Raw genomic sequence first — 14,343 nt, 5'->3', positions numbered from 1 at the left:
GACCTGAAAATTATGTTTTCATATAGTTCATACTTTTTGCAAGGTTTAAATACAATAAGAATTCAAGCCTTGCTTTAGATGCCAAGAACCTAAGTTTGACAAAGGTTCTAAAGATACATAAATTCAATAAAAATTAGTGTTCACTACATAAACTTCTAACTGCTGATCAAGTATCTGGACATTTTATTTAGTTAGCAAAATAACGCATCCAGAAAAGTTTCATATATTCTATCATTATGTAGCGTTTAAAGCTATATTTTATATGTAACAGGTGTTTTAAAAATGGTACCTCATGGAATCTCTTGCTCAAGGGAACAATGCAGGCAGGAAACTGAGGGGAAAGGGAAGGAAGAGCTAATGGGAGAACTCCCACCCCCAAACAGTCTCTTCAACAGGGCAGCTCAGCAGCTTAATCTATGGGGTGAAATCTCCACTGTTCCACGGCTTAAAAACTTTACAATCCATTGTGCTAATGGACTGTATATTAGCATATAAAGCAAGAAACTGGTTTTTTTTTTTCCCCAAATCATTTCTTTTTATAACTTATAAGCAAAATCATGAACAGCTCACAAAACAAACTTCTTGCCATGAAGAAATTAACCTGAAAGACTAATATAAAATAAAATAAAAATCCTCAAGACTAAAATACTTTCTGTCAATATACTATTTATGTGCATGTAATATATCACCTTTTTCTGGGATAAAGGCAATTCAGATCTTTAGATCTCCGTTTCAATCGGGATACTTCAGTTCGAAGTTCATTTTGTAAAACTTCTCCGTCAGGGACACTTCCAGGCTCTGACAAAACTGCAGGAGATGGAAGAGGGCTCAACACAGTAGGTACTGGAAAACTTTCTCTGGTGCAGGTAGTTTGAGTTTCATAACGAATAAGACGAGATTGAAGTTCAGAAAATCCTCCATCTCTTTCCAAAGCTTTTCGGTCATCCAAGCAATATCTAAAATGAGTGAAAGAGCATTAAAATGTAAACCTCCATGAGAGCAACAGACTTTTCCCTGTCAATTAGAAAATAGCAGGACATTTACTTTAAGAGTTCTTGTTTAATTTCCTAATAATTGCTGGAAGGTTGAGTGGCTGGCCTATTTCCCTCCCAAGTTCAGTTTTCTTCTAGTTTGCTACATGACATGGCAAAAGATTAAAAAATGTGAATACAATCTGATTTCTCTTTCACTTATGTTTCTGGGCAACAGATTAAGTTAATCCTTTGGCTTATTTTCAAAATAATACAGTTGCTGTTTTAATGCTTTTTAAAACTCTACCAACCTCTGATTTCTCAGTATGGCTGATCTATGACAACATGAACTGCTGACTTCTGTTAGAAAGGGCAAGTTTATTCTCAACACAAAGATTAAAAGGGTATAAAGGCATTCTAAACTGGCTCACCAAACAGCTTAGAACATTTCGAATTTTTTCTTTGAAACTCAGTTCCCACCTTATTAGCTGATTGACAGATTTTCCTTCAAACACTTCGGCTGTCTGTGCATGTGGTTTCTAGCTGAATCTGATTCAGGGCATCAATGAAATGTCAGCTCAGTGAATGCTTCTGGACTCAAAGAAATCCTAGGTTGTTAAGTACAACAAACAAGGATATCAGGAAGATCACCTAGGAGCTGTGTGACCTTGGAAAACTCTTCACTTTCTTCCCTATCTACAACAGCATTAAAGAAACACAAATGGCTTCACATATGTGATGGTAGCACTGTACAAATTAAAACCTTTCTCTGTGATCTGTCATTTTTACCTGCAAAATTCTAAGATACTGCCTAAAATCAGATTTTTGCATCCAAAAGATTTTAGTTCAACTCCCAAGGAGTGTATCATTTCCTGAACATCTGACTGCTCGATGGAGGTTTTAAGAACCTTATCTTTCCCTTGTGACACTTACGTATTTGATACAGACTTATGGAGTCAGATTCCATGGATTTAAATCCAGGCTCCTCTACTTATTAGCTGTGAGAACTTGGCCAAATTACTTAACTTTATCTATGATTCTGTTGCTTCATCCGCAAAATGAGAATTATAGTACTTATCTGAAAAAGCTATTGTGATAATTCCTTGAATTGTACATATAAACACTTAGAATCAGTGCCTGAAACATGCAAGCAGGGCAGTCAAGAAATGTATGTTACTATTATTGTTATCATCATCATTAGATTTATTTCCTACCACAGTAAAGCTGGCAGTATGCTGATAATATGTAGCACAGCCAGAATGTAAACCCAGGTTGGTGACTTCAGAGCCTGACTTTAACCATCTTGGTATACTATCTCTATGTAAAGTCTAAGAATCATCTTACTCCTGTTCAACACATGGCTGAGGGTTAGAACCATCTGAAGAGCTTTCAAGAAATATTACGTGCTCAGTGTTTCTGATTTAATTGGTCTAGGGTAATACTCTGTCATTGACAGTTTTAAAAATCTGCCTAGGTGATTCTTTAAAAACTACTCAAATCCATAGAAACAGAGTAGAATAGTGGTTATGGGGACGGCGAAAGTTATGAACAGATGTAGATTAAAGGGTCCAAAGTTGCAGAGTTATGTAGGATGAATAAATCTAGAAATCTAGCCTACAGTATAAGGACTATAGTTAATCATACGTACTGTATATTGAAAATTTGCTAAGAGAGTAGACTTTGGGTGCTCTCAGCACACAAAACAAGAGGTAACTATGTGAGATGATGGTTATGTTAATTTGCTTGGCTACAGTGATCATTTCACTATGCATACGTACATCAAAACATCTTATTATATTAAAATTAATTGTAGTTAAATATTAAAAATACACACTTTTTAAAAAGCCTACCTAGATGATTCTAAATTATAACTAGGACTGAAAAATCTCTGATCTACTCAGTTTAATTTAACAGGTGACAAAATTGAACTCTAAATCTGCATGTGAGTTGGTGGCAGAGTAGGGAGTAGAACCTAGGTCTCTGGCATCTCTCTGGCTAATATTCTTTCTCTAGTCTGTTGCTTAAGAAACATATTTCATTAAAAACCAGAAGCAACCCTAAGGGTTACTGATGAGTCCTACTTCTATCATGGGTAATTGGTAGAATCTAGAGTAAAATTAGAAACGTGAATTTCAAGAGTCTGGCAAGAGGCAAGATAATGCCTGATGAGCTTGAATACAGAAAATTTTTGAGAGAAAAGATGCATATTTTGATTCTAAGATGAATATTTCTTTCCACCTTAAGATTTTATTTCTAAGATGCAGATTTTTTCTTCCAGTTTTAACATCTCTTGATCACAGCTGTTCATAATGTCATAGCTTCAACTGAATTATGCACACTGTACATGTTGATGTTAATTGCCATTTAAAATATCTTTAAAATGATTATACTGTGATTTGCCATTGGAACAAAAATTTACTTTGTAAATTAGAGAAAAACAGAGAGGCAGGGGGCAGGGTGTATATTTGATATTAGTGAAGTAAAAATTTATTGTTGGATGAATGACTACAATTCCATATTTTCTTACAAAACAATAAGCAAATGCTTTATGGGTCCTAACAAAGAAAAACACCCATAACATGCGGTGTTTGGTTTTTTGTCCTTGCGATAGTTTACTGAGAATGATGTTTTCCAGTTTCATCCATGTCCCTACAAAGGACATGAACTCATCATTTTTTATGGCTGCATAGTATTCCATGGTGTATATGTGCCACATTTTCTTAATCCAGTCTATTGTTGTTGGACATTTGGGTTGGCACATGGATACATATGTAACAAACCTGCATATTGTGCACATGTACCCTAAAACCTAAAGTATAATAATAAAAAATAAAAAATAAAAAAAAAGAAAAACACCCATAAGACAATGAAGCTGTTTTTGTTTTGTAAATAAGAAATAGACAAAATAGTGCCTATCACAAACCAACCAATACCAATTAAGGCAGAAGAAACTGCCAAATCTCTTGGAATAGATGAAGGAAATTTCAAAGCAATGAGAGCCTGGTATGATCAAATGATTGTCAGAGTATGAGAGAGAGCAGAGTTTAATTTGCCGTTTAATAAAACAATGCATTTTACAATTAATGGCATCTTAAATTCCAGGATAGGGTAAATAAGTGAAAAAACAAACAAGCCAACAGTGGTTAATATTTTATTTTGCCTTAAAAAACATTGTTTTGCTCTCACGCAATTAACACATTTTTTCCAAATATTCCTTTGTATCAGAGAAAGAGCTCCAGGGTTCTAAAGGCCCACAACAACGTAAGAGAACTTTTTTTGTAGTTTCATATTTACTTTAAAATGTTACTTAGCTTTGTTTCTACTCCATAATCTATGTTGAACATAAATCGGCTCTCATACTATACACCCAAATCTGCTTGAAAAAAGCATGTTTCTGAATTCATGGTGCTCACCTCCTACAACTTTGTCAGCCTAGTCTCAATGTCCCCAGTTTAATGAGCATAAATTTACAGTAAAAAAAAGTGAGTCACAGATAGATTTGTTTATTTGTTTATGGGAGTAGGTAGGTAGTGGAGAAGAGAATTACTTTTTACAGTGAATCAGAATTTCATAACATTGTATGTGTATAAGTTAATAAAGCTCTGTGTAGATTTAAGCCCTTCAGGACACAGTACTCAAGTCTTAATTTAATATTTTGATAAATGATCATAAAGAACATATCCTTGACAAATTTTATAAATTTGTACGTATCAAGATTTTTTCTATAGTAAATTAAAAACAGCAGGAAAAAAAAGTAGCGAGATGGAGACATAGAATAAACAAAACTAAATTAAAATTTTGGGAGAAATAATCTAAATAAGATATGATGGACACTTTAGTCAGCAGTTAAAATGTAATTATTGTAGCTTATTTTATTCAAATTAGTGCTTCAGTGTGTTTATAGGGCCGAAGAACTGAAAAACAGATGTGTCCTGGGGTATTCTGGCCATGTAGCAAAGCAAATGTTAATACTAGTACATTTTCTCAACAGTGAACACTATTTTTCATAATAATAATATAAACACTGTTGACTGGTTTCAACTTTCACATTGAAATTAAATACAAAATACCTAAAATTTTTCATTAGTTTCCTTTAATAGATTAGGAGGTCCTAAAATTCTTATCCAACAAAGTGGGGGAGATACTGCTTTATAGCTGATGGAATAAGAAGGAGAAGTTTAAATGTATATATATTTAAAAACATGAAAGTAAATAGCGGAGAGCTCAACTTGAGAAGAACCAAATCTTCATAGCAGAGTCAATATTTTATATTGTGACAGTTAAAAATATTGACATAAGGATATTTTTTTAAATGAGAGATAACCACCAGGGAAACTAAACCAAACAAATAAAAATTTTCTTTTTTTTCTAAAAACTGGGACTGCAGGTAGATAGTAATAAGGAAAGGAATTGTTGGTTTTCATTATAAACGTTTCTGTAATGTTTAATTTCTAGGTCTTTAATAAAATCAAAAGGGGGAAAACAGAAAAATATATCCTATTAATCAAATGTTTATATAGTAGAACAAGATGTTACCACTTAAATTTAATAAACTTAGTATAAATGAAAAGTAAAATTTTGGGCTGGGTGCAGTGGCTCACGCCTGTAATCTCAGCACTTTTTGAGGCTGAGGCAGGTGGATCACTTGAGGCTAGGAGTTCAAGACCACCTGGCCAACATGGCTAAACTCTGTCTCTACTAAAAATACAAAAATTAGCCAGGCGTGGTGGTGCATGCCTGTAATCCCAGTTACTTGGGAGGCTGAGGCAGGAGAATCACTCGAACCCGGGAAACAGAGGTTGCAGTGAGCCAAGATTGTGCCACTGCACTCAGCCTGGGTGAAAAAGTGAGACTGTCTGGAAAAGAAAAAAGAGAAGTAAAATTTTGTAATCAATGCACAGAAGAGTATATGGCTAAAAATAATAGTTTAAGTAAAAGCTTCAGCTAAATTTAAGGCTATCTGGGAAACATCCCTACCTTTTTCATGTTAAAGGGAGAAGAATAATCCTCTCAAACATGGAATCCTTTAGTCAAATAGCAGAACTAAAAAGATGGATCAGGTGGCATTTCTTATCTTTTTATAATTTAGTAGTTATCTCCAAGTTGCCTATCTGTTGTTCACAAAACAATTTGAAAATCTTATCTTACCATTTAGATTCAAATTAGCATTTCATACAGGACTTCTTTTAGAAATAATTCACTATTGAATGTTATACTTCATATTGCTAATTTCAAAGTCTTCAAATTCTTTTTTTTTTTTTTTTCTTGAGACAGGGTCTCATTCTGTCACCTGGCTGGAGTGCAGTGGGCATGCTCATGGCTCACTGCAGCCTCAATCTCCCAATATCAATCGACCCTCTTGCCTCAGCATCCTGAGTAGCTAGGACTACACGCACACACATACACCACCATGCCCAGCTAATTTTTGTATTTTTTCTGTAGAGACAGGGTTTCACCGTGTTGCCCAGGCTGGTCTCAAACTCCTGGGCTCAAGTGATCCACCTGCCCCGGCTTCTCAAAGTGTTGGGATTACAGGCGTTAGACACCGTGCCTGGCCTCAAATCCTTATTTCAACTATTTTTCACACAGACAGATATTTAATGTTGTTGGATGTATCGATATTTTGTTCCTTGTTATAGTTGAATAGTATTGCTTTATATAAATATACCATAGTTTATCTATTTTCCTATTGATATACTCCTAGTCTCTTTCCAGTTTGAGGATATTGAGAATTAAACTATTATGTGCATACTTGTATAAGTCTTTCTCTTGGAAAAATATCTAGTATTGAAATGCTGGGCCCTATCTAACAATTTCTGAGCAACTACAATGTAATTGGTGACCAGGAAATATTAATGTGACCCATAGTGTGAATATACATTTATAACATAGGGACCAAAACAATTTTGATTAAAATATCTAGTAACTAATAATAGGATGCTTAAATGCTGTTAAGCTGATTAATCATCAAATAACTTCTTCAACAGAAGACAAATTATTTTTGTATGCACTGCTTTCCTTTTTGAGGTTTTTGACATATCCTCTTGGTCTCTGTCTCAATTTATATCATTTTATTATAGTCACTCTTCACACAAGAGAGACTGTATCAACAACATACAGAAGAGTAAAGTACAAATAAAAACTTACTCAATTCCATGATAATGACATACTGAGGCTTTCTCAAAAGGTAAGACCTGAAGTTTCCCAGGACTAAGTTCTGGTGTCAAAATAAAAGTCTTTTCCCTGAAAGAAAAAATTTTTCATTTGTATTCAAAGTTTATTTACTGACAAAGAGAAAGTTAAAGAAAGTATCTAATGAAACAAATCTGACTTTTTCCTCTACAACTGGAATTTTATATGGGATAAAGGTCAAGGCACACCAGAAAGTATGAGAAGGAAATGAAGCAAAGTTAGGCCTTGGCTTTCATCACTTACATTTTCTGTACCTCAATAAGTTATGATGTTATTTATTGCACAAAACTATTCTGAGAAATGGGTAAAACAAAAATGGAATATGACTTATAATGGAAATTCAAGAAGCAGTATTATTTCTTTCTTTTTTTGGGGGGGGGGGTGGTGGGGACGGAGTCTCACTCTGTCGCCCAGGCTGCGGTACAGTGGTGTGATCTCAGTTCACTGCAACTTCTGCCTCCCAGGTTCAAGCGATTCTCCTGCCTCAGCCTCCCGAGTAGCTGGGATTACAGGCACCCGCTCCCATGCCCAACTAATTTTTGTATTTTTAGTAGAGACAGGGTTTCACCATGTTGGCCAGGCTGGTCTCAAACTCCTGACCTCAAGTGATCCGCCAGCCTCAGCCTCCCAAAGCGTTGGGATTACAGGCATGAGCCACTGCGTCCAGCCAAGAAACAGCCTTATTTCTAGAGGATTTTTTCCTTGGTAGAGTAAACTAACGTTTAGGCATTTAGTTAAATCCTTCTCTGCAGGGGAATAATTAAAGTCAACTTGAATCTTTGGTAACAATAAAAGTATTTACTTCCTACTATAACACATGTGGGACCCAGATCTTTCTTTGCCTGAGAATGTAGTCATTGACACCTACTTTAAGAGTCAGTAACTTTTTAAATATCAGAGGGCATAGAGACTAACTGCTGATTTCAGTTCTTTTTCTGAAGTAGGTTTTCAATCAACTGGCATGTTAGAACTAATCATATGTCGAGTTTACATAAAATATTCATGCTCAAGCCTTTCCACACCTAGAACTACAGAGATATATCAAAATCTGGGAAAGAAGAGGGTCCCTGCAATTAGATTAAGCTCTCTGGGTTATTCCGATAGGTGCCATCCTTCTCTGAGCTGGAAACCACTGTTGTAATGTAATGGATCATGGTCCTGAAGCTCAGAAGTTCAGGAAATGGGGAAATTATGCAACAGTAGTCTTTAAATAGTTAATAGGTAAAATGAAATACCAGGGGCTTGAGTTCCGAAGAGTTGGAAATGGTATGTAGAAGGGCAAGTAAATAGTAGAGTACTAAGAATAAATTTGCTATCATATTTTCCCCCCTATGGCATTAGTAATGAAAACTGTCCTGCCAATGAAAATTATCTAGGGTACTATGATGAGCATTTGAAATTATTACATTAAAATGTAAAATTCATGCCAATTAATGAATCCTAAAAAGCAGACATTATATTCAAATGCATCCATTTAAATTATTCCACAAAAAGTAACATTAGTAAATTACAATGACCCCAGTATTTCGATGATTATTAAAATAATTTTGTAAAATGGAAATCTTTAAGTATCTAGCATTTTACTTCTTTCCTTTACCATAGTGTCTCTCATTTCTCATATCAATCGCCCTCAGCAACCTTACTTTTGTTTAATTTCACTCATAAGTTTTTCTTTCTAAAATAAACATGTTGATAAATATGTGTTTTGTCAATGTTTATTATTTCCTTGGTATATACATAGGAGTCATGTTTGTACTTTGTTTAACACAGCATTTTGGATGGCTTCTTGTGCAGGTAAACATTTAATAAGAGCATATAGGTTCCTGATTTATTACCATGAAAATTCATCCTTCAACTCTAATGTTAACAGAAGATACATTTGATAGCCATGCAGTTCTTTACTAACATTGAAGAATCACATCAAATTTTCCTAAATAAATCACCTACAATTAGTTTCCAGAAAGAACTAACTTTATCTCCCCTACAATGCATCTAGAAAGACATTCTGTCAAAAAGAGTACAACTTACATAAATAATTCAGTATAGGCAAACCAACTGACTCTGCCAGTTTGTGCTTAATGATTTGAAAGGACAGTAATCCAATAACTAAATAGATTAAAACATGTATATTTCTTTACTTTCTTGATTCCCACAACAAAAGGTTATCAATCTTTTAAAGTTATGAGAAAAAAATTACTCCAAAATTATATAATTTTTGTTATTAAAATCATTAAGTCATTAAGACTCTCAAATTTTCAGTTGCTCTTTATCTCTCTCTCTAGTGAACGTGCCCATAAAGCAATAATGTTCCAGCAATATTTCTGAGAGATAACTGCCTTCAAATAACTCCTTTCCAAAATTCACCTTTAAAGGCAATATTTATCACAGTATAATTCCAATTAAGCTTATAAAAGTGATCAAAGTGATCTATAATTTTTAAGGTCTTTTGGAAGGTTTTCAAAATAATGAATTAACAATTAAAAAGATATTAGAGTAACTAGTAAATTATTCAATTCTCACAGGTATTTGATGTCACAATTTTATGGGCAATTTTGTCAACGTCAGCAACATGCAGCATTTATTAACTAGTAACTTAGTGAAAACTGTCTTGGAAGTCAAATTAGTTGTAAATTATTCACGTAAACACTGAATTCTTACTTGGCAATGCCATAGTTTCAAAAGCACTTTTATTACACTTTCCTGTTCTTCAGGTGAAAAGCCATGCTTTCTGCTACTATTAGGCCTGCCTGACAATGCTCATGCTGAGTAGTGGCAATATCAACACTAGAGAGACAAAGAAAAGAGAACTAAAAAAAAAATTTTGTAAGTCAAATTCCAATTTTTTATTAGAAAGTATTGTCCTTTGCATACCAAATAGAAGTTACTGACTTCTACAGGGAATATAGTGAGTTTGCTTTTCTTATTTCTGTTTCTCTTATATTCAATACCACAAAACAGTAGGATATTTTGCTAAGGTAAAAAGTGAAGATTAAGGCCAACAGACAAACATTGGGATCAAACTTATAAATTTTCCCTGAGTAGCACAGGGCATCAATTAACTAAGGAAATGAACACAATTTTATTTAAAAGTAATTTTTAAAAAGTTAATTGGAAATTATAAGTTTATAACCTACCCCTTTTGAATCGGTAAAGGTTGAAGATCTCCAACGGGTAATCCATCTGAGGTAAAGTACTTCAGCAATTCTTTAGCATCCAATAATGTGATTGAGTCCCGAGGACCCTCTTTGTGGCCCAGCAACTGTTCAGATGAATGAGGTAATGAACCAGTTCTGGGAAAATAATGTTATGCAGACTTATTAAAAGTGGATTCAATCCAGAGAGAAGCCAGAGTCAGAAAAAAAAAAAAGTATAGTCAGAAAAAGAAGATGTCAGCAGAAACCAGAAAAACACACCAGGAACACTGGAGTATTAAACATTTAGGAAAGACAATAAAGTAAAATATTTGCAAATAACTTAGTTTCTAACTATGTTTTTAAAAATCTTTAGGTCACAATAAAACTTGCAGTTATCATGTCAACAAGTAATATTTTAACTACTTAAACATAATTACATTATCTATTAATGATGGCCTATTATTCAGTGGTGTGAAGTTACCAATTCTATAAAACTTAAATCTAAATTCTCTTGTATGTTCTGAAACCCCACAATACTATAAATTTTTTAAAATTATTATTATTATACTTTAAGTTTTAGGGTACATGTGCACAATGTGCAGGTTTGTTACATATGTATCCATGTGCCATGTTGGTGTGCTGCACCCATTAACTCGTCATTTAGCATCAGGTATATCTCCTAATGCTGTCCCTCCCCGCTCCCCCCAATACTATAAATTTTTGAGGGAAGCGACTGAATGTTCCAATTTTCCATGAACTGGAAAGATTACTTGAAGCACAACCATAAAATTAGACAATAATCAGAAATCTCCCCAAAGTCTCTTGTAGCCATGATTATGACATTATGAATAAGCACTGAGTCATTATTATATACCTGAAATACATGCAGGACTTTATATTTTTCAAACTGCTTTACATATAATATATTCTTAATCCTCACAAGTTTCCTTGAAAAAGATGAAATAGGTCTTCTCTCAAAATGAAATAATAACTAAAAATAAGTACTTTGTAAAGTGAAAATCGGCATGCCAAGCTTAAAAAGCAATCATTATTCCTACTTGTCAAGTAAAGATGCTAACATACAAAAGGTTACATTACAGACCCAGGGTGATACAGCTATTTAAAATGACAGAACCAGACTAACTCCAAATTAGTTACCATTTCTACTCTATGACTCTATAAATGAAAAAAAACTCACAGAAAGTTTTAAATACTGGCAAGTGAAAAACACTGTAGTTTCAGTTAGATGTTTCCAGTTAGAGGTTTCACTTACAGGTTTCACTATGCACTGAATCACAGATCACCATAGCTCTGTTACCATAGCATAACTAAAATATTTCAACATGTGCACAGAAAATTAATTTCCTAACTTTATATTAATTCAACTATTTCTGATTATTTTATTACTCAAATTAAGCATAATTACTGATAATTACATGATTAAAATGTTGACATTACAGTTTTAAACATATTTCTGTACATTAAGGGTCAATAAAATACTGACAGTGCCTCTTTCCTCTTCCTATTCCTTTGTTTTTAAACTGAAAATATTAATCTAATAAAAACAGTCAACAAAACACTCAAATTTTCTCTGGACTTCATACTCCAGCAGGGTAGGAGCTATACAATGATTTTAATTTGTAAAGATACAGTGCCTGTCTCAGTGTCAGTGGTGATGGCCCAGAATAAAGCCCCCGTAATTTAGTGCTGGGTGAAGCACCAATGCTTCCTGCCTGCTGATACCCTAAAGTATGCCCTAAAGTGACGCCTGACAAACATTCTCTACCCCGGCTCTCCCTTCTCCTAACATTAATGTAAGTGACAGACGTGGGGAACAGGACCAAACCTACGGAAAGAAAATACATACCAACTCCCTATAGAAAGCAACACGGCCCTATATTCCTAGTTATGAACAGACAATCAAGGACCACCAGACACTGGAGAAAAATTACACATAAGAGAAAAACACCAGAAGAGCAAATAAAACAGCTGCAAATGGAAATGAGATCATTCAAGAAACAGATAAAACAAGTTTAAAGAAAATTCTAATTAATATCTTTATAGTATCATCTCAAGTCTTATTAATAAAAGAATAGGTTGCTAGAAAAAATACAGCAGAAGAACAAGAGCAAATTATTAGAAATTTAAAATATGACTACCAAAAATTTTAACAGAAAAGATGAAACCAAAGGTGAAGGAAATTCCCCAGAACATAGAGCAGAAAAGTTAAAGAGATAGATTATTAAGAAAAAAGTCGAATTAAAAAACATCAATCCAGAATGTTTAATATTAATTAAAATAGGTATTTCAGAGAGAAAGAAAAAAAGAAAATGAAGGGAAGAATAGTATTGAAGAAATAATAAGATATTTCTCAGAGCCACAAAAAGACAAAAAACTTGAATCTAAAATATCTCATACCATGGCCTCTTGTAATTTCAGAACATTAAAGAAAATAGAAAATTGTAAAAGTTTTAGAGACAAAATAAAATACTTATGGAGGAACAAAAATCGATCTGGCATCAGACTTCTCTTTAATATATGAAATCCAAGAAAATACAGAACTAATCTAAAACGTAATCAAAAGAAATACCAGGATAACAAATATGCAGGTAGAGTCAGCCAAGTTAGAGTAGGAACTCGGACAGAAGAAAAATAAAATTAAGAATTGTATACTGCAAACAGCATAAGGTTTAGAGACAGAAGATAAAAAGGGAAGAAAAATAAGGCTGTTAATTACTCATCTTTCCCAGTGGGAAGTTATAAGATATCATCTAAAATTGGTAGGCAAGAAATTGAGGTTCTCTCGTGGGGAACCTGTCCTTTTCTCACTCTTATTTCTTGTCTTCTTCTGCCTAACCTATAAACAGCAGGGATTCTTATGGAGTGGTCTTAGCCTCCATTTCTTTTCGCCTCATAGTCTCACCACGTGACTCATCAACCATCATGTATTTGGAAACCCCTACTGATGATAACTCCAAATTGAGTGAGTTCCAGATATCCCCACAGTCCACTTGTTATTTCCACTTGGATAATTCATAGATCAAACGTATCATCCCTAAAGAAGAATTCTTGATTTTTTCTCCCCAAAGCTGTCCTCACCCTAAGTTTCCACCCATCTACCCCAGAAGAACAGCACTCACTCGATTGAAGCCAGAAATCTAAATGATCTTCAACGTTTCCTTTCCCTCCATTCCACATCTAATGCATCATAGGAAGCTTTTCACCAGCTTACCACCAACGTATCTCCCAAATTTGTTCCCGCTACTACTGCTCTAGTTTGAAATCACAGTCATCTCTCACTTAGCCTACAGATAGAGCCATCTGTCTCTCTGCTCTAATCTCTCCCTCCTGCAATTTATTTGCCGCAAGAAAGCAAAATTTTTGCTAAATCATATTCCATCACTCTTTCATATGAAATCTCCCACCAATGCACTTACAATGAAATCCGAACCGTGTATGAGGACCTATTTGGTCCTGTGTGACTGAATGTACTTCACCCACTTATCCCTTAGGTCTCAGCTCAAATGTAACGTCCTCTAAGGTCTCCCTGACCATCTACCTCATCTAAGTGAGTACTACCACTTCCCTCCCCACAACAAATAAAATTATTCTCCCCCAGTCTTTTTATTTCATTCATTACACACAGAATAATTTACAACTATTATATTTATTTGTCTGGTTACTTGTTTTGATTGCTGCTGTCATTAAAAGGTAAGCTCTAGATGAGAGGGGCAGTGCACAGCTTGTTATTCCTCATATTCCCAGTGACTGACACATGGTTGGTACTCAATAAATGCCTGTTTCATGTGTATGAAACAAAGCTATAGCAAGTAACAAAACACTATCCATGGAGAAGCTAAAAATAAAAATGTGATTTGTAATATTTGGGAGAAAAGTAATGTAAGAGAGCTTAGCTTCTCCTGTTTTATTCCATCATTTAACAATTATGTACTAAGGGCCTACTATGTACTGAACCAAAATAACAAAAACAAAACAAAACAAAAAATCCTGCCTCGTACAGTTCATTAATAGGCACTGTATAAACA

The 14,343-nt window shown here is 34.3% G+C and overlaps 1 protein-coding gene across 1 annotated transcript in view; it reads right to left on the bottom strand.

Annotated features, from left to right (window-relative positions):
• The window catches only part of MTBP (MDM2 binding protein), a 78,385-nt gene that overhangs the window by 6,683 nt on the left and 57,359 nt on the right, over nucleotides 1-14,343 (bottom strand). The window contains exons 16-18 of the mRNA XM_055287137.2: nucleotides 10,298-10,453; nucleotides 7,119-7,214; nucleotides 690-956 (exon numbers count right to left, since the gene is read on the bottom strand). Coding sequence (XP_055143112.1) covers nucleotides 690-956; nucleotides 7,119-7,214; nucleotides 10,298-10,453 — 519 coding nt within the window. The remainder of the gene's footprint in view (nucleotides 1-689; nucleotides 957-7,118; nucleotides 7,215-10,297; nucleotides 10,454-14,343) is intronic.

This window comes from Symphalangus syndactylus, chromosome 7, assembly GCF_028878055.3.
Source record: "Symphalangus syndactylus isolate Jambi chromosome 7, NHGRI_mSymSyn1-v2.1_pri, whole genome shotgun sequence".
NCBI classification, from domain to species: domain Eukaryota; kingdom Metazoa; phylum Chordata; class Mammalia; order Primates; family Hylobatidae; genus Symphalangus; species Symphalangus syndactylus.
The sequence above is the reverse complement of the archived record's forward strand: the minus strand, read 5'-3'. Positions and strand labels throughout refer to the sequence as shown.